At 49.4% G+C, this 26,968-nt stretch overlaps 1 protein-coding gene across 6 annotated transcripts in view; it reads left to right on the forward strand.

The window, feature by feature from the left end:
- The window catches only part of SPATA7 (spermatogenesis associated 7), a 96,801-nt gene that overhangs the window by 59,268 nt on the left and 10,565 nt on the right, over nucleotides 1–26,968 (forward strand). For all 6 annotated transcript variants that reach the window (XM_050953275.1, XM_050953278.1, XM_050953276.1 and 3 more), the window contains 4 exons: nucleotides 938–1,419; nucleotides 3,852–3,918; nucleotides 12,479–12,546; nucleotides 14,967–15,020. In XM_050953275.1, coding sequence (XP_050809232.1) covers nucleotides 938–1,419; nucleotides 3,852–3,918; nucleotides 12,479–12,546; nucleotides 14,967–15,020 — 671 coding nt within the window. The remainder of the gene's footprint in view (nucleotides 1–937; nucleotides 1,420–3,851; nucleotides 3,919–12,478; nucleotides 12,547–14,966; nucleotides 15,021–26,968) is intronic.

Here is a 26,968-nt window from a genome sequence, read left to right on the forward strand (position 1 = left end):
AGTTTCATAAGGCCGATGTGGCCCTCGGGCCAAAAAGTTTGCCCGCCTCTGCTCAAGTCTATACAAAGGCTATATATAATATGGCACCTCAGCGTTTGTAGGGATGTTCTGATGTAAGACATCGCATTTAATTTTTAGTGTCCAACCTACAACCTTTGAGCTTTAAAATCCTTCATTGTTTGGAGGTGACTAAAAATACCACCATTGGTGCTTCTTGCTAACATATTTGACTTTATTGAAATGCAAAATCTTTATAGTAAAACATCTCCAACTTGGTTAAAACCATAGCCTGAGCTGCAGAGACAGATGTTCTTTCTTACTGGCAGCCCTGCAAACTTCAGCCTGGGATCTGAGAGTTACGCGAGGGGTTTCTTTCTTACACATCATCCTTGGCAATGAAGGTGTTCTTCAAATCAATCCAGGCCTTCAGTTACACCTGTACAACCTCATTGTCTTCAGTGGCTTTTTGCACTGGTGTAAATTATTGAAATTTTGTACACAATTCTGTTGATTATGCACAAGAAAGAGTAGAATGCAACTCACTATTCCCTACCTGTCTGTGTTGGTTCTGCAGTGCTAATAGTAGTAAAGATTAGTATGCTTTTGTCTCTAAAGCCCACAGGGAGCCCATCTATTGAATAAGTATGTGCAGTTTTTATCTTGACACTTTTCAGAGTAAAAATGTACAGACATTTTACTGTATTAATAATTGTAATTTTTTACATTTTGTTCAGTTTCATAATTTATAATTATTTCATATTTAATGATTTCTTTTATTTTGGGTCAAACTAATTGTTAACACTGATTTTCTGAGATAAATATTTGCTCTTTGACACTCTTTATGTGCCTCATACTTTAGATGTGCTCCATGTAATCTCTTGAAAAGAAACCAGTTAAGCAATCATTTCACGGAACATTATCATTTGTGTTTTTCTAGAGTTCATTTGAAGCAGAAGCCAATGACCAGCTATCTCCTCATGCACAAAATGCACAGAAGCATTTGTCTAGATCATTACTGTCTTCAGACAGGCAAGGCCTGGATCTTCCCAACCCTGCAAAATGTGTTAGAAAAGATACTCGGAAAACATCTAATGCCTCGATCTCTAATTCAAGTGTCAGTGTTTCAAGTCCACAAAGAAAATACTCTGGAGTTTCATACAGTCCTTCTGCTGAAAGTGTTATGAACATCAGTCCTTCTTACAAGCATCAGGATACTGAATCCAAAGTGTACAGTGGGGATCTCCTAGATAGGCACTCTGACCACTTTACTGACAGCCATCAACCGTTCACTCCACGCACCTTAAAATCACATGCTAAATCCTTCCTGTCACAGTATAGGTATTACACACCTGCTAAAAGAAAAAGGAAGGACCCCCCCAAGCAGCAGGTGGAAGCAGAAACACAAACTGACTTGAGCAGGTACAGAGACTAAAATTTTAAAATAGTGTTAGTTAAGCGTTAATTATGTCAGGATCTTCATAAAACTACATACTGCATTGAAGTCTTCTCCCATCTATACAGGTGCAAATCCAGCATAATTTAATTGAAATCACTACAATTCTTCCAGACTTATCACTAATGTAAATTATCACCGAATTTGGTCTCTTGTATTAAAAATCCTCCAAAGACCTGCTGCAGTCTGTAGCATAGACTGTGGACATGATTCTCTACTCCCTTTTACCCTGTGTCACTGTTTACACCTATGCATTCTGGATTTCAAATGCTACCAGATCCAAATGGCAGTATTCTACATGCACTTTGCACTGGTGTCAATGGCAACACAAGGTACAAGGAAGTGGGGACTCATTCATCATGTATCTGTTCTCCCTGCTCTCTATTTTTTACACTGGCTTTCTTTCTGTCTTTTCTCACAGGTTTACACATGAACCTTCCCTTCTGCAGCTCCTGCAGTCTATATAGAGAGTACTTTGGTGTCTCCCTAATTGCCTCTCCATCCCTTTTTGAAATCTCACTCAGAATGCCTTTTTCCCCTTGAACAAATCGCTTAATGCTTGCTTTTTTTTTCCTTTCTAAGATATGTGATTCTATTTTTAGTTAAAACATTTTAAGATACAGTTTTTTTGAACATTTTAAACAAGATAAAATTGCCTTCTCTTGCACTGTGCTGCTGCTTGGAGCAGTGGACATGTTAATGCAGAAGAAGGCAATTTTATTTTGTATAAAATGTTCTCATAGGCAGAATTTTTGTTGTCATATTTTTCCTTCTAAAAAAATTTCTTATAGTCGGTACCTTAGTCGCCTCAGTGTCTGTATCCCTAATGCTCTTCTCTCTTGTGTGAGCTGTCTATGCTGCCTAGGGTTTTTACCATGTCCATCAGCATAGTCTCTGAGCACCTTTAAATGAGAGAGCTACGGTGCATGTGCATATTTTGAAGAAACAGTTGATAGAGGATAATCACTGTGGGGCCAATATGCAAGATGCTGAATGGCCTCCACTCCCGCTGAAGTCAGTGGAAGCTCAGGGGGCTCAGCACCCCATAGCATCAAGACTGAAATCCATACTATTGGATTTCAGTGGCAAGTGCAGCACCCCTGAAAGCACTTGTCTAAAGCAGGAGAATTGTTTTCCAAAATCTTGGGAATATTGAGGGAGGAAGAGTTCAACCTCTGTCAACTTCCTTGGTCATTCAAGTAGGGTTCCAGATCTGAAACCAGGGCTTGCCTGGTGGATGTAATGAAATGGTTGAACAAAACATTTGCAAGAAACTCTGTGAGCTTCTCCTTCCTCCCTTACCTCTGTTAACTTCATCACTTCCTTTTGATATAGATTGTGACTAAAGTAATATGATCTAATGGCAAATATACTTCACCACAGATAAAATGCCAAAACACCTTTAGACATTAAAATTCGGGAAAGGTAGTCCCTTTTTATAGACAGGTAGATAGATCACTTAGATGAGATTTCCACTGATACCTAGAGGAGAATAGGCACTTTAATGTATATTTAAAATAAATACCTGTGCCTCTTTTCCATCTGCAGCAAAAAGGCATATAAAAGAAACATTAAGTTCGGCTGTTTTAAATAGTTCTGTTAAGACATTTGTCATCAAATATCTTTTTTCTAATACATGAACCACTGCTGATTGAGTCTGATCATTTAAACAAAGATCAAGATTCCCAATATCATTTGATTTATGCTTCTTACTTCAAGTCTTTCATAAACCTTTTTGAGAATGTCAGTTACTTTCTGTGTTTAATTCTTTTTCCCTTAGCAGTTGAAGTTTATGTGATATATATAAGTTAATTTCGTGCTCATGAAGGATGATATATTTGCCAAACTGGACACTCAAGCCCTCATTTTATTAAAAACCGCAGGCAGTAGTAATGCAGGTGTCTCCTGTACTCTGCCCTGTACTTGGAGGTGATTGTTTTTTGCTTATTTTATTCCATATATTTTGGAATTCAGAAGACTGCAGTGGTGGTAATTTACCATGTTTCATATTTGTAGGTTACATAATGGCCCCATTGCAGTTTATATTAATTTTTTGCACAGTCTCCACTCCCAATCCTGGACAATTATTCTGAATATTTTGCTATGCAGTCAGCAGATCAATTTGGATGATCTGGATATGGCTTTATTATCTTAAATATTGCCATCCTTGAAAATTGACTCTTAGTTTCGTTATGAGAGTAGAAGCTATAGCAAAGATTTTCAAAGCTGTCTAAAGGATCTGAATGCCCAATAACCTTTAACATTGATAGGAATCAAGTGTCTAGATTCTGTAGGTGGCTTTGAAAATCTCTGCCAATGTATATAGAAAACAGCTGTTTCGACTACAAGGCGTGTATATTCTGAGAGATCTGTCTAATGTTCTTTTTAAACTTTGTAGTTTTCAATCTGAGGCCAGAGAACCTGAGAGAAAAGATACTGCCATACTGCAGAAGATCATAACACAGGTAATTACAAACAATATCTCTGTCAGTCACTGAGGTGTTTTGACTACGTGTCCACCATGCAGAGAACCCATATTTTATCTTTGCCACTTCAGTGTAAAGCTGAATTAAAATTTCATATTCTGGATGGGTGACAGATTAATTTGGTGTGTGTCAAGCTACTTGTTTCAAAGGAATAAGCTGGAATGGTAAGAAAGAATATGGAAAAATTGAAATAGATTCTGAAAAACTAAGTTTTTTTAAAACCTATGTGTAATATGTGACATTTACAGATAAGCACACATGTAAATATACACATATGAAATTGAGATACGGATAAGACTGCAGACAGTTGGCCCAGTATTATTAAACATGATCAAGTTGGTGCAGTATTGTAGGTAGGCAGATAGATAGCTCAGAGGGTCCACGACATAGTGTATGGAATTTTTGTACATATGGAATGCAGCCCTAGAGCTTTTGGAGAGGGATTTGAAAACCAGAGCCAGATCTTTAGTGACTTTTATTTTAAATACTAAAGCTCAAAAATGGCATTGTTTCTAAGCTGGAATGTAGCAGCCCATTAGACAATAGTGTGGATTTTGGGCTTTTGAGGAATCTTTGCGGGAAAAGAATAAAAAATCAATTATTTTCTTGAAAAAAATGACTTAAGAATCATGTACAGGAGAATTTATTTGGAGATGGATTCTGTAAGGATTTTTAGCACTTGCGCTTGAATGTATGTTTGAGAGCTGGACAGACACACAAACCTGAATATTAAGAAGGAGCCTTTATATGCTGTTAGGTTAGGGAAGTAAAAAGAACTTGTAAGAAACCATTCAGTTCCTGAATATGTAGTAAAGAAGCTTCTGGTACTCCAAAAATAAAAATAATTCCTGCTGTAGTCCAAAATAGACTCTTGAGAGCCATCTCTTTAGTATGATACCAGTTGTTTGAATCAGATATATCTGTACCCCATCTTCTTCTTCGAGTTCTTGCTCATGTCAATTCCATTCTAGGTGTGTGCGTGCTCACATGCACATTCCTCTGAGATTTTTGCCTTTAATCTCTCACATCAGCCCACCAGATGATTTTAAGGAGCACCAATCTCTGTTCCAAAGGGTGGCCACAAACTTAGGCCTAGAGGTGGAGGAGATGGTGGCGCAATCGGACACCTTGTTTAATGTGCTCTCCACATCAACCCCTGCACATGTCACGCTTCCGATGCACAATGGGGTCCTAAAGATTGCCAAAGCCCTCTAACAAACACTGCTCATGAGCAACCCCTTGCTCAGGAGGTCGACAACCACCTGCAGTTGGGGGCAATGGAAGAGGTCCCTGAGGAAATGAGGGGAAAAGTGTTTTACTTCTGCTATTTTTTAATCCTGAAAGCAAAAGGAGGCCTAAGATGCATTCTGGATCTGCGGCGACTAAACAAATATCTCAAAAAGTTGAAGTTCTGCATGGTCTCCCTGGCCTCCATCATTCCCTCCCTGGATCTGGGAGACTGGTACGTCACTTTTGACTTGAAAGATGTTTATTTTCAGATTCACTTCCAATTTATGGTGCTGCTCTTTGGCCCCTTGTCAGCCACACGAGTATTCTTAAAATGCATGGCCCCAGTAGCCGCTTACCTGATACATCAAGGGGTCCAGATCTATCCTTATCTCGATGATTGGCTTATCAAGGGCAGATTGCGGGATCAAGTGCAGAGGAGACTCGATCTGGTGCATTCTACCTATCACAACCTGGGCCTATTAGTAAATGAAAATAAATTGATCCTCATACCAGTGCAACTGATAGAGTTCATAGGGGCAGTCCTTGACTCGACACAGGCCAGAGTATTCCTTCTGAAGGCCCGTTTCTAAGCTATGTCAGACTTGAATTCCCATATAAGGGTCCACCCGCTCATCACCGCCCAAACCTGCCTGAGGTTGTTGTGCCACATGGCAGCGTGTACTTACATGGTCTGTCATGCCTGGCTCCATCTCCTGCACTGCAAGCATGGCTGATGTCAATCTACACCCCCAAAGGGCGTGATCTAGACCAGGTAGTCAGGATGCCAGACCACATCCGGTTGTCACTGGAATAGTTAGTGGTTGGACCCCAGATCGGTGTTGGATAGGGTTCCCTTCGCGGCCCTGTCCCACGCACTGACCCTGGTTTCCGATGCCTTGAACCTGGGCTGGAAAGCCCAGTTGGGCGAGCTCAGCACGCAAGGCCGCTGGTTGTGGGACAATCGCTCCCTCCACATAAATGTCAGGGAGCTCAGAATGGTTCATTTGGCCTGCCAGATTTTCTTGTCCCACTTGAAGGGCAGAGTGGTACAAGTCCTGACAGACAACACCACTGCAAAATTTTATATCAACAAACATGGTGGAACCAGGTTGACAGCCCTTTGCTAGGAAGCCCTCTGGCTCTGGGACTTCTGTGTGCAGAATGCCATTCATTTCGTGGTCGTGCACCTCCTGGGGACCTGGAATGTATTAGCAGATCGCCTCAGCAGAACCTTTGTGTTTCACCATGATTGGTCACTCCATCCGGAGGTGGTCAGCATGATCTTCCAAAGGAGGGAAACTGCCCAAGTGGACTTGTTTGCTTCTCAGAGCAGGAAATGCCATGTGCTCTGCTTGATATGAGGGATCGACAGAGACTCCTTGTCACATGCCTTTTTACTCCCGTGGTCAGGGGCCCTGATGTACTCCTTCTCACCAGTGCCATTAATCCACAGAGTCCTCATGATGATCAAACAGGACAGGGCAAAGGTAATGCTAATAACCCCGGCTTGGCATCACCAGCACTGGTTCAGCATGCTGCTGGACCTCTCGGTGGTGGCCCCACTGCAGCTGCCTCTCTGGCCGGATCTGCTGTCCCAGAACCATGGCAATCTTCTGCATCTGAACTTGGCAGCTCTGCAACTGACTGCTTGGCCGCTGTGTGGTTAAATGTGGAAGAGCAGGAATGCTCGGGCCGTGTCCAGCAGGTACTGTTGGGCAGTAAGAAGCCCTCTACCAGAGCAAACTACCTGGCCAAATGGAAATAGTTCACATGCTGGGCCTTGGACCAGAATATTAGGCCTGGGCAGGCCTCGATGCAGTCAATCCTGAACTATCTCCTACATCTTAAGCTCCTGGGCTTGTCCCTTTCATCAGTTAAGGTCCACTTGGCTGCTATATCAGCCTTTCACGCTCCAGTCCAAGGCAGCTCGGTCTTCATTCACGAAATGATGGTCTGGGGTGACTCTACTCCCATGTCTGAGACCCAGTCCCTCTTTGTGACCCGAATCTAGTGCTGGCACAGTTCGTGGGGGCCCCATGTGAGCCATTGGCTTCCTGTTCCCTTCTTCTGCTCCCCTGGAAGGTGTCATTCCTGGTGGCAATAACATCTGCTCATAGGGTCTCTGTGATTAGGGCACTCTCCTCAGAGCCACCCTATGTGTTTTTCAAGGACAAAGTCCAGCTGCAGCTACACCCAGCTTTCCTACTCAAGGTTGTTTCAGTTTCATTTTCATGTGAGCCAGGACATATTCCTGCCAGTCTTCTTCCCAAAGCCTCATAGATATGAGGAGATGCGTAGATTGCACTCTCTGGATGTCAGAAGAGTGCTAGCCTTTTACATCGAAAGGACCAAGCAAGTAAGTCGATGCAGCTGTTCGTTGCAGTGGTGGACAGGATGAAACATCATCTGGTGTCCACCCAGAGGATCTCATCGTGGATCACTGCCTGCATTCAGTTTTGCTATGAACAGGTGAAAGTGCCTCCTCCAGCAATTGTAACCGCCCATTTGACTAGGACACAAGCCTCATCGGTGGCCTTCCTGCCCCAAGTGCCTATTCAGGATATCTGCAGGACCACTACCTGGTCATCTATGCACATGTTAATGTCTCTCTATGTGCTTATCCAGCAAGCCCGAGATAAGGCTGGCTTTGGCAGAGCAGCGCTGCAAGCCACACAACTGTGAACGCCAATCCCACCTCCAGAGATACTGCTTGTGAATCACCTAAAATGGAATCGACATGAGTAATCACTCAAAAAAGAAAAAATGATTACCTACCTTTTGTAACTGTTGTTCTTCGAGATGAGTTGCTCATGTCCATTCCAAGCCCTGCCCCCACCTGCCCCTCTGTCAGAGGAACTGAGAGGGCATAGGGCTGACGGCGCCTGATATACTGATGCATGAACGCAGCATTCCAGAGGGTGCCACAGCCAACCCTATGGATACCACTAAGGCAAAAATCTCTGATAACCATGCAGGTGAGCGCAAACAAACCTAGAATGGAATGGACATGAGCAACACATCTCTAAGAACAACAGTTACGAAAGGTAGGTAACCGTTTTTTATTAAAGACTTAAATAAGTATTTATATAAGAAACTATTATAGCTGCTTAACCTCCAAACGTGTATTAGGGCTTCAGAATCAATAATCATGTTTCAAATGCCCTGTAAATATGTGTTTTATAGAATCTTCATTTCATAAAAAGTATAACATATGCAATAGCTGCTAGATTCTCATATTGCAAATGCCTAGGAGCTGTTTTATCAGAGTATAATTTGGGAATTTCTTTGTGTCCTTGCATAGTTACCTTCAGTGTGTGATTGTGTGTGTGAGAGTGAGAGAGAGAGAGGATGTGTGTGTGTTTGGGCCACAAACATACACATATGGTATCTCCATTTTGAGCTTAATTCTTGATTTGCCTCAACACCTACACACAACAGGATGATTTGAGATGGAAGTCTCAGCCTTTTGTGTATTGGTGCCATCAGTCAATTTGTCTTTACGCTACACCAAGGGTTCTCAAAGTGGGTCTGGACACCAAAGTGGGTCACGACCCTGTTTAAATGGGATCGCCAGGTCACAAGGACTTCTGCCCAGAGTGGTGGGGCTCAGGCTTCGGCTTCAGCCCCGGGTGGCGGGGCTCAGTTTACAGGCCCCCCTCCCGCCTGGGGCTGGGTTTCAGCTTTGGCCCCTTCTCCCCCCGCGCAGGGCAGCAGGGCTGGGACAGGCTCAGGATTCAGACCCCCATTCTGGGGTCATGTAGTAATTTTTGTTGTCAGAAGCGGGTTGTGATGCAATGAAGTTTGAGAACCGCTGCACTACGCTATTAAATATACTCTTGACAGTTATAGGAGATTTTATAATGATTGTGGTTAGCTGGTGCTTAGTTTTGTCTTTTATACCAACAGATCTCTTTGTTAGGCTCTGCTGCCCTTGCTCATGTTGAATAGTACCTTACTCTACAAGTAGTTTCATAGATTCCAGTAGGACTTTGAGGATCAGGGTGCTGCTTAGCATAAGCAGGGGAGGCAGACTCTGTCCCTCAGCTCATATTTTTCAGATATAATATATAGCTTGTGACAATAATTGCAATAGCACAGAAATGTCTTTTATTGGAGAATTTTCAGTAATTTTTGAATGCATACTATTGATTTGTGGTGATAAGTGGCTTCAGCTCTGAAGATATTTTGTCTTAACATTTTCCCTTTCTGGTCATTTTTGTGTTGAAGAGTATGACCTGGAACTGAGATTTTTCAAATATCTACCAAATTTTGGACCTCATCCTATAGCCTGTACACAGACACATATTCCTTAAACAAATAATCCTGTCCATGTTAATAGAACTATTCACATGAGTAGGGACTTCTGACTAAGGGTATGTCTACACTACGGAATTATTCTGATTTTACAGAAATCGGTATTTGGAAACCAATTGTATAAAGTCGAGTGCACGCGGCCACACTAAGCACATTAATTTGGCAGTGTGCGTCCATATACCAAGGCTAGAGTCCACTTCCGGAGCGTTGCACTGTGGGTAGCTATTCCATAGCTATCCCATAGTTCCCGCAGTCTCCCCCTCCCACTGGAATTCTGGGTTGAGATCACAGTGCATGATGGTGCAAAAACAGTGTAGCGGGTGATTCTGGGTAAATGTCATCAGTCAATCCTCCCTCCGTGAAAGCAACGGCAGACAATCATTTCACGCCCTTTTTCCTGGATTGCCCTGGCAGACACCATAGCATGGCAACAGTGGAGCCCGTTTAGCCTTTTTTCACTGTCACCGTATGTCTACTGGATGCTGCTGACAGACGCGGTACTGTAGTGCTACAAAGCAGCATTCACTTGCCTTTGCAAGTTAGCAGAGATGGTTACCAGTCCTATTGTACCATCTGCTGCTTTGGAAATTGGCCATGACGGTTACCAGTCCTATTGTACCATCTGCTGCTGTCATGGGTGCTGCTGGCTGGCCTCAGTGAGGTCGGCCAGGGGAGCATGGGCAAAAATGGGAATGACTCCCCAGGTCATTCCCTTCTTTACGTTTTGTCTAAAGATAGAGTAAGTCTTGCCTAGAATATCGGGCAAGCCTACTGAAGAACTAGACAGGACAGCCGTTCTGGGTCAGAGCCCCAGACATCCCGCAGAAATGATGAGCTGCATGCCATTCTAGGGAGTGCCCCTGCAACAACCTCACCCATTGCTTCCCTCCTCCCACACCCCTCCTGGGCTACTGTGGCAGTTATCCCCCCATTTGTGTGATGAAGTAATATAGAATGCATGAATAAGAAACACTGACTTTATTGAGATAAAACCTGGGGGGAGGCAGTCTCCAACTGCCATGATATTCCAGTCAGGACTGAATCTCCAGGAGACAAAGCTTAAAGAAGGGAATGACCGGGAGTCATTACCATTTTTGCCCAGGCGCCCCCGGTCGACCTTACCGAGGCCAGCCAGGAGCACTCACAGGATGATGAGGATGGTTATCAAGCCTATTGCACTGTCTGCCATCAGGGAGGGGAGGAGAGGGGAGGGGAAGCTGCCCTTCAGCGCTGCAGCACCGCATCTGCCAGCAGCATCCAGTAGACATATGGTGACACTGAAAAAAGGCGAGAAATGATTTTTTTCCCTTTTCTTTCACGGGAGAGGGAAGGGGCGGAGATTGACAACATATACCCTGAACCACCCGCAACAATGTTTTTGACCCTTCAGGCATTGGGAGCTCAGCCAAGAATGCAAATTGTTTTTGGAGACTGCGGGGACTGTGGAATAATTCGAGCCCTGAGTCCCCCCTCCCTCCCTCTATGAGCGTCCATTTGATTCTTTGGCTTTCCGTTACGCTTGTCATGCAGCACTGTGTTGAGTCCCTGCTGTGACCTCTGTCTATCATAGCCTTGGAGATTTTTTCAAATGTTTTGGCTTTTCGTCTATTGGAACGGAGTTCTGATAGAACAGATTCATCTCCCCATATAGAGATCAGATTCAGTATCTCCCGTACGGTCCATGCTGGAGCTCTTTTTTGATTCTGGGACTGCATGGTCACCCATGCTGATCGGCGCTCCACGCTGGGCAAACAGGAAATGAAATTCAAAAGTTCGCGGGGCTTTTCCTGTCTACCTGGCCAGTGCATCCGAGTTCAGATTGCTGTCCAGAGCGGTCACAATGGTGCACTGTGGGATAGCACCTGGAGGCCAATACCTTTGAATTGCGGCCACACTAACCCTAATCCGAAATGGCAATACCGATTTCAGCGCTATTCCCCTCATCGGGGAGGATTACAGATACCGGTATTAAGAGCCTTTTTTATCAATATAAAGAGCTTCATTGTGTGGACAGGTGCAGGGTTAATGCAGTTTAACGCTGCTAAATTCGATATAAACTCGTAGTGTAGACCAGGCCTAAGGGTCCAGGACTGGACCTTTAACATCTCAGATTATGAATAAAGCAAATAGTTCTGTTTCTGTTTGAGGGTTATTTGCTGCTTTATACCTTCCCTGAAAATGACAGAGTGGCTGCATCTGAACTGGGAAAAAATTGGTTCAGACAAAGCTTTAATAATTAGGTAGCTCCCCTCCAGTCCAGCTGAGTGCTATGTAGTCATATGGCAACATCTGTCACATCAGCCTTTTTCTTGCTGATGAAAGAGTGACAGTCAGTAATGGGGCATTAATGACCTTTTCTGAGTGTTGTCGTTTAAAATGCAGGCAGTAGACAACTTTACCCTCTCTATGTTTGTGTGACTGCCTGAAGTGAGGGGGAATTGTCTGGTGGTTAGTGCAATGGAATAGGACTCAGTATGGCTAGATTTTACTCCCACTCTACCACTGACACATTTTGTATGGTTAGATAAGTCATTTTGGCCTGATTTTCAGAGGAAGTGAGTACCCACAGCTCTCTTGGCTTCAGCTGGAGATTTAGGTGTTTAGTCTATGCCTATGTTCTGATTAGGCCATTAACCTCCAGGTGCCTTAATGTACGGTTATTATTGACCTCAGAAAGGTTTTATTAATATTTGTAAGTACTCTTCTGAGATCCTTGAATAAAAGATGCTGTATGCTTATAATATTATAGCAAAGGATATTGAGAATATAGTTTTAAAACTAAAGTTAATAGATTAGCTGAATCACATGCAGATGATAATATTTTAACAAAATTCTCCCCCTGGTCTTCTAAGCTGGAATTTCCTAATAACTATGTGTTTAGCACAAACCTCCTGTCCCCCCACACTCCTGACGCCTCATGACTAACCATGTTCTGATCCTTGTTTTGCTATGTAGTGTTGCACCAATAATAAAGATGTTATCTCTGTGTTTGTAGGCTGAAGTCACGTCTGTTCCAGATGAGTCTAAGGGAAGGATGGATGCTTTTCAGTACTCCTTGCCAAGGTGCTTGATTTGCAGAAGGAAATATTTCAAACATTCTTTATTGCTTGCCTTACCAGTAGTTATTAGGCTCATTGGCCATCATTACCATTTCTGTCTGTGAGCCCTGTTTTATAGCAAGGAGTTTTTGGAGATTAATGACTTTGTGCATAGATCAGGAAGCAATATTCACATTTTCCTTATGATAAAATTCCAACATGAAGCCAATAAAGTGAGATATATGTGAAATAAGTGAAGAAATCTTGATATACTCTTAATATGTAGATCACTGTGTTCTTGCATCCTGTGCTTATTTGAGCAAGAGTTTCTATTAGCCAGGAGTGAGTATGACAGAGTCAACACAACTAGTAAGTCCTTAGACACACTAGAACTAAGATCAGAACTTACAAGCTATTTCTTTTGTTAGGTTGGTGGTGATGGTGTTATTGATGCATTGCCATAGTCATGCATGAATAAGTACCTTTCAAGAGAAAAAAGATCCCCAATATCTGATCATCTAAATTACCCATGAAGCAAGGCCATATAATGAATAGGTTATTAAGTTAGACTGATGGTGGTACCCGGGCTTTCACCTTTTTGTTCATGGCTACCTTTTCTCCTCCCTTTTTACAATCCCATCCCTCCCACCTGTGCTTCAGCTTCAGCTACATGGTGATGCTAACTATGCCCAAGATAGCAGACTGCCTCCTATGAGACTTTAATGCTTTTATATGTCCTGTTACCACAGCATACCCCATCCTCTACCCTAAACAGCCACACTGCCAGCTGAGCCCATCGCTAATTATCCCTGATAATCCACCTGTTGTCTGCCATAGAGGCTAAAAATAAATACTAAGTCTCATCTGAAGACAAAGCACAAGTGTGTTTTGTATTCAGGTCACGCTATGTTGCTATAGCAGATTTAGTCTCAATGGGTAAAACATCAGGATAAAATAGATTTGGTATGTGATGTTTTCTGGAACGCAAGAGCCAGTGATAGGCAAACTGTAAATCAGTGAGTCAATCAAAGCTCCACTTCTGCAATATTTTCCACTGGACATCTAGGAAATATTGTAAATCTTACAATGCTAAATGACCTTTCCGGTTCTTGTCTCAGTTTCTGCCTGAAAAACGAACAGAAATTGATCTAGTTTTCAAGTTCGGAAAGAGGGCATTAAGATGGAACTGATCTTTTGAGCCACCTCAAATTATCATTATGTATACACTACCTGTATACAGGTGCATTAGAAACCTCATAGATCAGATAGATAAGCTCTGTGCTCCCAAATGTTTGCAGTCTAGAATTTATACATAATAGAAGTTATGAGGACATGCAAACAAGAGGGCACTGAGTAGGGTTAGGTAGAGTCGCATAAATAAGATCATGCAGAGATTTCGTTCATTGTGTACACTTAAGTTCTTGATAAACTTTGAGCCTATAATTTAAAATGATAGATAGTTCACTTCTTGGTAGAAGTGTGTGTTTCTCTGGAAAAGATTTAAAAGAGGCTAGAGTGGTGGATTGGTGGGCAGTTTCTGGGACAGTGTTCCAAGCATATGTGGCTAGGGCTGGGTGAATTTTTTTTTTTTTTTTAGCACATAGTTTTGTATGACTGAAAATGCATTTATCAGTGAATAAACTATTTGCAAATTGGTTTAGAAATTTAGCTATATTTGTTAAAGATTTTTTTAAAGAGTAGAAAACACCTGAGAACTTAATGAAACAAAACAATGGAAGAATGTTGTTTTGGATCAGATTAAATGTTTAGTTTGACCCGAAACAAAAGTTTTTTTGGGTTTTTCTGTATCTATCAAACCAAAAAATCAATTATTTGCTCAGCTCTATATATAGTGGCATGGCAGAAGTCATGGAGCTGTTTGTATGATAAGAAATTTAAAGAATAGTCTCCTTTCTGTGCCAAGATGATATGTGAGTGCAATGAGATTATGTGCATGAGTAAGAGTTACATGCACCATATTAAATGTTCTACTAAAGCACTAAATGGATTATGGGATGCTGTACTGCCATGATGGAGACCCAGCCTCAGGTGTAACATTGGGACTTCCTTTTCAGTCTGAGGGATACCTTCCATCTTTGGGGTAAGGGTTCTGACTGCCCCAATATTAGAGTTCTGATGGAGTAATAATACTCCTGAAGGAAACTCTCATCTGCCTTGAAGTTAAGAAGTGGAGTTTGCCACTGGAGCAGGGGATTGTTTTCTATAGAGATGAAATGGATAAAGGATGTTAGTGAATTCCCATAACTCTCACTGGTACAGCTAACCCAGTTATTACCACAGGAGTTTGGTGTTCTTTGGCAGACACTTTTGGGTGAGGGCATCTCATGATTGTGGGTTGCTCCAGAAAGAGTGAAATACAGGGAATTGGAGGTTTCGAGGAAATTGCCTAATGCTTTATTTTTTAATATCTATTTTTCTGATTAGCATGACATCCATGTATTCTGTGGAATCCTCAGCAATGAGAAAAATCCAGGCTGAGTAAGTATATTTTTTCCTCTCTCTTTTACTGGGTGAAACAGTAAAATGGCAACAAATTTAAAGTTCCTTTTAAGTTTTTACAAATATAAATTTAAGTTTCATTAAAAGGCATCTAGAGACAGAAAAGCATCAATTAAAAATTGGAAGTCAAATCTGACTGAGGAAAATAGAAAGAAGCATAAACTCTAGCAAGTCAAATATAGAAGTATAATTAGGCAGGCTAAAAAATAATTTGAAGAGCAAATAGCAAAAGACACAGAAACTAACAGCAAAAAATGTTTAAGTACATCAGGAGTAGGAAGCCTGCCAAACAATCAGTGGGGCCACTAGATGATCAAGATGCTGACGGATCACTCAGGGAAGATAAGACCATTGCAGAGAAGGAGATTTCCACACCTGAGCCATTCTTGTAAGTGACAGATCTGAGGAACCATTCTAGACTAAGGTGTCAGTAGAGGGTGTTTTGGAACATATTGATAAATTAAACAGTAATAAGTCATCAGGGCTAGATGGTATTAACCCAGAGTTCTGAAGGAACTCCAATAAGAAATCACTGAACTACTGACAGTGGTATTTAGCCTATTGCTTGAATCAGTCACTGTACCAGATGACTGGAGGTTAGCTAATGTAACGCTGATTTTTTTTTTTAAAAGTCTCCAAAGACAATCCTAACAAGTACAGGCCAGTAAGCCTAACTTCAGTACCAAGCAAATTCGTTGAAACCATAGTAAAGAACAGAATTATGAGACACATAGATGAACATGATATGTTGGAGAAGAGTCAAAGGGAAATCATGCTGCAAGTCTGTTAGAATTCTTTGAGCAAGCATGTGTACAAGGGTGATCCAGTTGATACAGCATACTTAGACATTCAAAAAGCCTTTGACACATCAAAGGTTCTTAAACAAAGTAAGCAGCTTTGGGATAAGATAGAAGATCCTTTGGGATAAGATAGAAGGTCCTTTCATGGATCAGTAACTGGTTAAAAGATAGGAAACAAAAGCCAGGAATAAATTATCAGATTTCACAATGGAGAGAGATAAATAGCAGTGTCCTCCAGGGATTTGTACTGGGATCAGTGGTGTTCAACATGTTCATAAATGATGTGGAAAGGTGGTAATCAGTTAAGTAGCAAAATTTTGCAAATGATACAGAATTACTCAAGGTAGTTAAGACCAAAGCTGACTGTGAAGAGTTACTGTAGTGAGGCGCCCTGGCTCCCAACTGCGCCTGAGAGGTCCGAGCCCCTGCAGCCTCCAACGTGGGCGGAGCCACCGCCGCCCGTTCCTGCCCCCCAGAAGTCAAGAGGCGGGACAGGAAGTATAAAAGCACAGCCCCAGCACTCACTTGGAGGCTGGCTGCCGAAGAGACCAGACGCGGGTCGCGGAGCTCCCGCCCAGCCTGAGCTTTTCCGTGCCCAGTATCCTGAGGAGCTGCCTGAGCTTCCCCGTGCCTGGTATCCTGAGGAGGACTGGCCGAGCCTGCCCCATGCCCGGTATCCTGAGGAGCTGCCTGAGCTTCCCTGTGCCCAGTATCCTGAGGAACCCATGGTCTGGGACCCACTAGAAGACGCCGGTGAGACACAGGTACCCAGAGAGGGGGAGGTCGGAAGTGGCCCGGGGTAACTGACCCTGGTTTGGCTCCGGGAGAGCCTGAACTGATGTCAGTGTGTTGCAGCCAGGATCCCCACTGACAGCAGCGTGCCTTTGCCACTGTTAGGGCCCCGGGCTGGAATGCAGTGGAGTGGGAGGGCCTGCGTTCCCCCTGCCACCCGTCCAAGGGTGGCAGACTCCCCCTCTCGCTGGCCTGAGGAGGCCGTTCTCATAGACTGATAGACTATTTGTTTGCTCAGCCCCTGCTGAGGGGCCTGAGCTTTGAACTGTTTATTGCCCTGCCCTGACCCCGGGCCTGGGCTCAGAGACTATTTGTTTGCTCAGCCCCTGCTGAAGGGCCTGAGCTCTGAACTGCTTACTGCCCCGCCCTGACCCAGGTCCTAGGCTTATTGACTGTTGGTTTGTTTAATCCCTGCTGAAGGGCCGGAACCCGGAACTCTTTGCCCCATGTAGTGAGGCGCCCTGGCTCCCAGCTGCGCCTGAGAGGGCCGAGCCCCCATACCGGACAGTTACACGTAGTGCCTTCTCTGAGGCCCTCCGCCCAGGATGTGGGCGTGGGCTCTTGACTCCGGTGAGAAGGGGGCTGTGGGGGAGAGACTCCCCTCCCGAGAGATGGATCTTTCCCAGCTCCTTGCGCTCGTGACCGAGACTCAAGAGCGACAGCAGGCGGACCAGTCGCAGCAGGAGCAGCAGGCCGCCCACCTCCAACAACAACAGCAACTTGTTGAGCAGCTGGGAACCCAGCAGCACCAGCTGCTCCAAGAGCTGATCACCCAACACCAGGAGTTCCAACGCCAATGCCTCCAGCACCTCGCGGCGGCTCGGTCCGTGCTAGAGGGAATCCAGCCAGGGGGCATGGAGGGGGCCCTGTGGCCCAGTCCCCCGATCCTGCTGACGAAGATGGGCCCCGACAACAACCCCGAAGCTTTCCTCGTCACGTTCGAGCGGGTGGCGGTCGTCGCAGGGTGGGTCCACGATCAGTGGGCTGCCATCCTGGCCCCCTACCTGACAGGGACCACCCAGGCGGTCTATCGCGGCCTGTCTGCAGAGGCAGCCCAGGATTATGACCAGGTGAAGGCCGCGGTCCTAGACCCCCAAGATGTGAGTCCGGAGACGTTCCGATAGCGATTTAGGAGCCTGGTCTACCCCACCAGGGCCCGGCCCCATATGGTGGCCCAGGAACTCCGCAAGACCTGTAAGCGCTGGTTGCAGCCAGAACACCGGACGACAGAGGAGCTAATGGAGCAAGTGGTGCTCGAACAGTTCGCCCACATCCTTTCCCCCGGGGAAGGGCCTGGGTCCTCCGCCATCGGCCTACGACCCTGGCCGCCGCCATCTCACGGATGGAGGACTTCCTTGCAGCTGAAGTACCGGTGGGCCCGGCGGCTCGAGCAGCACCACTGGGGGAAGAGCGCCCTAGCTCCGAGAAGAGGACGGCACTCGTCCGGGCTGACGGATGAGCTTCATGTCGGGAAGCAGAGGCCTGGACCCACACCACAGCACCCCCTGGCCGATCCGCTCGGACGCCGACTCCAACGGCGAGGGGAGCCCCCCAGAATCGTCTGGCGGACAACCTCGGACCCGGCCTCGGTCCAAACGAACAGACTGGGGGCCCTGTTTCTCCTGCGGGGAGTATGGCCACCTACAGCGGGACTGCCCCGGACTCGAGTACGCCTTTGGCCAGGTCTGTTCAGGGGAAGCCTGTGCCCGCCGGTCCCAGGCAGCTAAGATCACCGTGCCCGTAATGGTTGAGGGGGACCCGACAACGGCCCTCCTTGACTTGGGCTGTGGACAGACGTTGATCCGGCAACGCTTGGGTCCCCCAGTTGATGCCCGCCTGGGACAAATCCGGCTACAGTGCATCCACGAGGACCTCCGACCTTACCCCAGCACCCGGACCCAACTGACGATTGATGGGGTCATGCGGTTGATGGTGGTGGGCCTTGTGCTGTGGCTCGCCTATCCAGTGATCCTGGGCCGGGACTGGCCCGAGTTTCCTGCAGTCCTGCACCGCCACACCGGGGATGGCCCGGAGCCCATGCCAGCCTTGGAAGGGGAGACCCCAGAAGCCGAGGAAGACGAGCCGGAAGCACCCGACCCCGCCAGCCAGCCGGAAGGATTGGGGGACATCTGCCCGGGAGCAGTGGAGGATCCCTCGGCCCTCACGGATTTTTGCCGAGACCAAAGGGCCAACCCTACCCTCAAGCAGGCATACGAACAACTAGCTGCCATGGATGGAACCATCCTCGATTCCGGCCGGGCGGCACAGTGGCCGCATTTTGAGCTGTGATGAGATCACCTGTATCGAGTTGAGAAAGACCCACACACCGGGGAGCCCCGGACCCAACTCCTCGTGCCCCGAAGTCATCGGCGGGCGGTCCTGAAGCTGAACCACGACGTCCCAGCCTCCAGACACCTGGGTCACGAAAAGACACTGGTCTGGATCCTGAGGCGCTTCTTTTGGCTGGGTATACACCAGGAAGTAAAACACCACTGCAACTCCTGCCCAGAGTGCCAGCTGGCCGCCCCCGCCAGAGCGCCCAAGGCTCCCCTAGTGCCCATGCCCGTAATCGAGACCCCCTTTGAGCGCGTGGCTATGGATCTAGTGGGGTCTCTCCCCAAGAGCATCGCGGGGTTTCAGTACATCCTGGTTATGTTGGACTATGCCACCTGGTTTCCCGAGGTGATTCCCCTGCAAAGCATCACAGCCCGCACTATTGCAGGCAAATTGGTGAAGGTCTTCGCCCGCGTCGGCCTGCCCCAGGAAATCCTCATGGACCAGGGGACCAACTTTACCTCGCGATTACTACGCCAAGTATGTGAACTGGGGACCAAGCAACTGCGGACGTCGGTATATCATCCCCAGACCGACAGATTGGTCGAAAGGTTCAGTCGGACCTTAAAGGACATGCTGCACAGATTTCTGCTGCAGGACCTCCGCCGATGGGACCAGCTACTACCACCCTTGCTTTGAGCAGTACGAGAGGTCCCCCAATCGTCCACCAAATTTTCGCCATTTGAACTGCTCTACGGCCGCCAGCCCCAGGGCCTCTTGGACCTAATGCGGGAAAACTGGGAGCAAGCCTCGTCCCCCGCCCAAGGCCTTTTGAAGTACATGATCCAACTGCAGGAGCATCTGAGGCAGGCGGGCGCCCTGGCCTGAGACAATTTGAAAGCTGCCCAAGAAACATAGGCCCAGAGTTACAATCGGGGTGCACAGACCCGTGACTTTCAACCTGGGGACTGGGTCCTTCTCCTTCTTCCCTCCAACAAATCCAAGCTCTTGGCTTGGTGGCAAAGACCATATGAGGTGGTTAGAAAAGTGGGCCCAGTTACCTATAAAATCAACCAGCCTGACCGGCGAAAGAAGCTACAGCGATACCACATTAACCTTCTCAAGTCGTGGCGGGAACAAGAAGGTCTTCTAATTAACCCCTACCCACCAGAACCTGAGCTAGGACCCCAGGTAACCCACACCGAGGACCCAGAGGGACCCCATCTTGGGGAAACGCTGATGGAGGCTCAGCTTAAGCAAACCTGGTGCCTCCTACAAGCATTTTCCCACACTTTCACTGCCCAACCAGGACACACCACCCTGGTACACCATAGGATTCAGATGGAGCCTGGAGTGGTGGTCTGGGGCACAACCCAGCTCCTGCCATACCATAGGAGGCGTGTGGTTGACAAGGAGGTATGGAATATGTTGGACTTGGGGGTGATTGAACCCTCAGAGAGCGAGTGCCTTAGCCCCATGGTGCTGGTCCCGAAGCCCGATGGCTCCCAACAATTCTGCATCGACTTCAGGCGTGTCAATGCCCTCTCCAAATTCGATGCCTACCCCATGCCCCGGATAGACGAGCTGTTGGCCCGATTAGGAGAGGCCCGTTATATCACTACCTTGGATTTGAGCAACGTACTGGCAGATCCCCCTCGATCCGGCCTCCCGGGAGAAGACTGCCTTCACCACCCCTACGGGCCTCTATCAATTTACCCAGATGCCCTTTGGCCTCCATGGGGCCCCGGCCACGTTCCAGCGCCTGATGGACTGCCTCCTCCGACCGCATCAAGACTACGCCGCAGCCTATCTGGACGACATGGTCATTTACTGCCGCTACTGGGAGGGGCACTTAGAGCGGGTCGCAGCCGTCCTGAGGTCCCTGTGGGTGGCTGGGTTAACGGCCAACCCGAAGAAATGCCGCATCGGCTGGCAAGAAACCACCTACCTGGAGTACACTATCGGAAATGGACAGGTAAAACCCCTCGTGGACAAGGTTCAGGCCGTTGCAGCCTGTCCCCCGCCAGCCACGAAACGCCAAGTACGTCAGTTCTTGGGGCTGGCCGGGTATTATCAACGGTTCATTCCCCAGTTCGCAGCAATCGCCGCTTCCTTGACGGGGCTCCTAACCAAGGACCGCCCGCGACAATTGAAATGGACCCCCGAGTGTGACGAGGCCTTTCAAACGCTTAAAGCAAGTCTCTGCCGGGAGCCAGTCCTGTATAGCCCCTATTTTGATCAGCCGTTCATCCTGCAGATGGACGCCTCGGAGGTGGGGCTCGGGGCTGTCCTCTCCCAAGAGGTGGATGGGGAAGAGCATCCGGTCCTCTACATCAACCGGAAGCTGTTCCCCCGAGAAGAAAATTACGCGGTGGTTGAGAAGGAAGCCCTCGCAGCGAAGTGGGCTTGCTATGCCCTGCGATACTACCTGCTTGGGGCCCCGTTCACCTTGGTCACTGACCATGTTGCCCTCCAGTGGTTGGCCCGCATGAAGGACCATAACATGCAGCTGCAGCGCTGGTACCTGGTGCTGCAGCCCTATGCCTTCACCGTTCGCCATAGGGCCAGGAAGGAGCACGCCAACACGGACTTCCTTTCCCGCCTGGGGGGTATGGAAGGGTCTGGCCCCGCTTCACGGGAGCCAGCCTTGAGCGGGGGACGTGTAGTGAGGCGCCCTGGCTCCCAGCTGCGCCAGAGAGGACCGAGCCCCTGCAGCCTCCAACTTGGGCGGAGCCACCACCACCTGTTCCCGCCCCTGGAAGTCAAGGGGCGGGACAGGAAGTATAAAAGGACAGCCCCGGCGCTCACTTGGAGGCCGGCTGCCGAAGAGACCAGATGCATGTGGCCATGCTCCCACCCGGCCTGAGCTTCCCCGTGCCCGGTATCCGGAGGAGCTGCCTGAGCTTCCCCGCGTCCAGTATCCTGAGGAGGACTGGCCAAACCTGCCCCATGCCCGGTATCCTGAGGAGGACTGGCCGAGCCTGGCCCGTGCCTGGTATCCTGAGGAGGACTGGCCGAGCCTGCCTCATGCCCGGTATCCTGAGGAGCTGCCTGAGCTTCCCTGTGCCCGGTATCCTGAGGGGCCCATGGTCTGGGACCCACCGGAAGACGCCGGTGAGACACAGGTACCCAGAGAGGGGGAGGTCGGAAATGGCCCGGGGGTAACCGACCCTGGTTTGGCTCCCGAAGAGCCTGAACCGATGTCAGTGTGTTGCGACCAGGATCCCCACTAACAGCAGCGTTTGTTTGCTGCTGTTAGGGCCCCGGGCTGGAATGCAGTGGAGTGGGAGGGCCTGCGTTCCCCCTGCCACCCGTCCAAGGGTGGCAGACTCCCCCTCTCGCTGGCCTGAGGAGGCCGTTCTCATAGACTGATAGTCTATAAGCCCAAGCCCTGGGTTAGGGTGGGGCAATAAGTAGTTCAAAGCTCAGGCTGAGCACTGAACTGCTTATTGCCCCGCCCTGACCCAGGGCTTGGGCTCAGAGACTATTTGTTTGCCCAGCCCCTGCTGAAGGGCCAGAGCTCTGAACTACTTTGCCCCACCCTGACCCAGGTCCTAGGCTTATTGACTGTTGGTTTGTTTAATCCCTGCTGAAGGGCCGGAACCCAGAACTCTTTGCCACGCGTAGTGAGGTGCCCTGGCTCCCAGCTGCGCCTGAGAGGGCCGAGCCCCCATACCGGACAGTTACAGTTACAAAGGGATCTCACAAAACTGGGGGACTGGGTCACAAAATGGCAAATGAAGTCAATGTTGATAAGTGCAAAGTAATACACATTGGAAAACATAATTCTAACTATACATACAAAATGATGGAGTCTAAATTAGCTGTTTCCAGTCAGAAAAGAGACCTTGCAGTAATTGTGGATAGTTCTCTGAATTAATCTGCTCAGTGTGCAGCTGCAGTCAAAAAAGTTAACAGGTTGTTAGGAGCCATTGGGAAAGGGACAGAGACAAGACAGAAAAATATCATAATACCACTATATAAATCCATGGTAAATCCACACCTTGAACACTGCATGTAGTTCTGGTCATCCCATCTCAAAAAATATATTTTAGAATTGGAAAAGATAAAAAGAAGGACAACAAAAATGATTAGGGCTATGGAACAGCTTCCATATGAGGAGAGAATAAAAAGACTGAGATTGTTCATCTTAGAAAAGAGACGATTAAGGGGGATATGATGGAGGGCTAAAAAGTCATGAGTGGTGTAAAGAAAATGAATAAGGAAATGTTACTTACCTCTCAATACATAAAACAAGAAGCAGAGTCACCCAATGAAATTAATAGGCAGCAGGTTTAAAACTAGAGTGACCAGACATCCCAATTTTATCGGGACTGTCCCGATATTTGCTTGTTTGTTCCGCGTCCCAACCGATGTTTGCACACAGGTGTAGCCCAGAGGGTCTCGTGCCCCCTGACTCTGCCCCCTCCTTCCCCCATTGGATCCCTCCCCAAATCCCTGCTCTGGCCCCACCCCCAGCCCCGCCCCCTCACTGCCCCATTGGATCCCTCCCCAAATCCCCACCTCTTCCCCAAGCATGCTGCATTCCTCCTCCCTTCCAGGCTTGTGCCGATCAGCTGTATGGCGGCACAAGCACTGGAGGGAGGCCCGGGGGAGCGCAGGATGAGTGAGTCCAGCCTGGCCCCAAGAGCAGGCAGGAGGGTGGGGTGGTACCTGCAGGGGCAGCCTCAGGTCTGGCCCGGGGAACCGGCTCCCTGTACGCACCCATGGGGGGAGGGGGAAGCAGCTGCCCATGCGGGGACTCCGACGGGGCTTCATTTCCCGCCATGTGGAGGCAGCGGCAGCCCCGTTCGTTCCCCTGCAGGACCCGAGCGGGACAGGGCGGCTGGGGCCTGCTGCCCACTTTCTGGGGCCGCCTGCAGTGCTTTGCGGGGCAGCTGGGCGCGGGCCAGACCCGGGTACACTCGAAGTGACAGGATTGTGCCTCCCTGCAGGGGGGGCTGTAGGGAAACCCCACCTCGGGGCAAAGGCAGCGGCAGCCATGTCCGTTCCCCTGCGGGACCCGAGCAGGACTGGGAGGCTGGGGCCTGCTGCCCCCATTCTGGGGCCGCCCGCGGTGCTCTGCGGGGCAGCTGGGTGTGGGCCGGGGTCGGGGTGATGGCATTGTGCTGCCCCGCAGGACGGGCTGTAGGGAAACTCCGCCCCGGGGCGGAGGCAGCGGCAGCCCCGTTCATTCCCCTGTGGGACCCGAGCAGAACTAGGGAACTGAGGCCTGCCCCCACTCCGGGGCTGCCCGCAGGATTGTACCAGCTGGGCACCTTCCCCTGCAGGGGGAGGTGGAGATGAGGAGAGCTGGTGCGGAGGGGGGCGCTGCAGCGGCTTTTTTTTCCTCCGACTCCCCCCCCCCCCCGGCGTCCCGATGTTTCAGTTCTTCTTCGAGTGATTGCTCACATCCATTCCAGTTAGGTGTGCGCGCCGTGCGTGCACGTTCGTCGGAAACTTTTTACCCTAGCAACTCCAGTGGGCCGGCAGGTCGCCCCCTAGAGTGGCGCCGCCATGGCACCCGATATATACCCCTGCCGGCCCACCCGCTCCTCAGTTCCTTCTTACCACCGTGTCAGTCGTTGGAATTGTGGAGCGCGGCATAGCTGTCCTCCATGTCCCTAGCTCTCCTTGTTCTACGTTGATAGTTAGTAGTTAAGTGTAGTTAGTTATATAGTTAATAGTGTAATTAATATTATAGATATTCGTTAGCCGGTTTGGGCTGTAGCCCTTCTTGGCACCCGGCACCGGGCTCATGCCTGGTTCGCCGGGCTTCAAGCAATGTGCGGCCTGTAAGAAGCCGATGCCGACCAGCGACCCTCACGACGCGTGTCTAAAGTGCCTGGGGGAATCGCACAGGTCGGACAAGTGCCGCATTTGCAAGGCTTTTAAGCCTAGAACAAAGAAGGAGAGAGACCAGAGACTTAGGACTCTCCTCATGGAAGCGGCACTCGACCCGGCAACTTCGCAGGCTGTCATCTCGACGCCGGCACCGGATCGCGCCGGCACCGGAAAGACTCCCCGGCACCGACCTTCCCCGGCACCGGGTGCAGAAGCAAGACCCTCGAAGTCTGCAACTCCATCCAGGCAGACTCGAGTGGAGCGCCCGGCACTGACATCTGCCGCGGCACTACCGGCACCGTCGACTCCGGGCCTGGTGGGTCCGTCGAGTCCGATCCCGCTGAGCTCCCCCATAAGATCTGGGGTTGAGCTATTGGTCCCATCGACACCAGAGACCTTCGCCTCGGCACGGGACCTCATTGCCCTGACTGAGTCAACTCAGCCTCCACCCCCGGTACCTCCGGTGTGGGTAGCGTCCAGGGGCAAGCCCATGATGACAGCGCCGTCTCGGGACTCACGCTCGCGGTCGAGGTCCCGACCTCATGGTCGCTCAAGATCCCGCCACCGCTCGCAGTCCCGGCACCGCTCCCCGCGGCGGTACCGGTCGTACTCGCGGCACCAATCGGCCTCCAGACGTTCACGGTCTGGTTCCAGCCGCCGATACCGGCACCGGGACTCTAGGAGCCAGTCCCGCCGTCGATCAGCACACCGGTCGACCTCCTGGCACCGAGCTGGTGGCAGGTCCCGGTCCCGGTCGACCTTCCGACACCGCGTCGGTGGCAGGTCCCGGTCCCAATCCCGGCACCGAGGCAGCGGCCGGTACCGGTCCCGATCCCGGCACCGAGTCCAAGACAGAACCCGGTCCCGATCCCGGCACCGGTATGACTCCCGGTACCGGTCCCCGGCACCGAGAACATCTTCGGCGCCAGAACGCGGAGACTCTTACCAGCCGCGGTCGGCCCCTCCATGGCCTTCCAGACAGCCGTCGGTGTCTTCGCAGGCGGACAGCGTATACGCGCTGGGCACTGACAGACAAGCGGCTCTTTTTCAAGACCCTCCGCAACAGGACCAGGGTCCGCAGCAGTGGGGGTTCTGGACACCCTGGGCGTACCATCAAGCCCAGGGCCCCCAACAGCTTCCTCCTAGGCCTGCAACGGCAGAGCACAGGGCGCCGGAGGCATCGTTGTCTCGCCCCCCCTCCCTCCCCGGATGGGGAGGACGGGTCAAAGCAACAGGACCGTGATCTCCCTCCTGAGCCAGAGGCGAGGGCTGAGGCGGACCCCTCGCTGGACACACTCTTGCCAGCGGTCTCCTCATCCTCTTCTCCCGATGAGGCGGTGGCTGGCACTTCCTCTAATAGCCCTCCTCCGCTAGATCTCAGGGCACATCAGGACCTCCTCAGGCGCGTAGCACAGAATCTGAGCCTGCAAGCTGAGGAGGTCTCTGAGATCGAGGACCCCGTCGTCAGCATCCTGTCCTCTGATGCTCCCACCAGGGTCGCCCTACCCTTCATTCGGACGATCCAGGCCAACGCCAATACAATCTGGCAATCGCCGGCCTCCATCCCCCCTACTGCACGGGGCGTCGAAAGGAAGTACATGGCCCCCTCCAAGGGCTATGAGTACCTCCATATTCACCCGACACCATGTTCCCTGGTGGTACAGTCGGTGAACGAGAGGGAGCGTCATGGACAGGAAGCCCCAGCCCCTAAATCCAAGGAGGCCAGGCGTATGGACCTCCTCGGCCGCAAGGTTTATTCGGCTGGGGCCCTTCAGCTCAGGGTTTCCAATCAGCAAGCCCTTCTTAGCCGCTACGCATTTAACTCGTGGGTGGCAGCAGATAAGTTCAAAGAGCTGCTGCCACAAGAGGCGCGTCAAGAATTTGCGGCGATTCTTGACGAGGGCAAGAAGGTTGCACGAACCTCGTTGCAGGCCTCCTTGGATGCTGCAGACTCGGCTGCCCGTATCCTTGCCTCGGGGGTGACGATGCGCCACATCTCCTGGCTTCAGGTTTCTGGCCTTCCTCCGCAGCTCCAATACACCATCCAGGACCTCCCGTTTGAAGGCCAGGGCCTGTTCTCGGAGAAGACAGACCCCAGACTGAAAAATCTTAAGGACAATCGGGTCATTATGCGCTCCCTCGGTATGCACACGCCTGGGACGCAACGCAGACCCTTCCGGCCGCAGCAACAGCAGCAGCGTCGGCCATACCCCCAGT

This window comes from Gopherus flavomarginatus, chromosome 5, assembly GCF_025201925.1.
Source record: "Gopherus flavomarginatus isolate rGopFla2 chromosome 5, rGopFla2.mat.asm, whole genome shotgun sequence".
Taxonomy (NCBI): domain Eukaryota; kingdom Metazoa; phylum Chordata; order Testudines; family Testudinidae; genus Gopherus; species Gopherus flavomarginatus.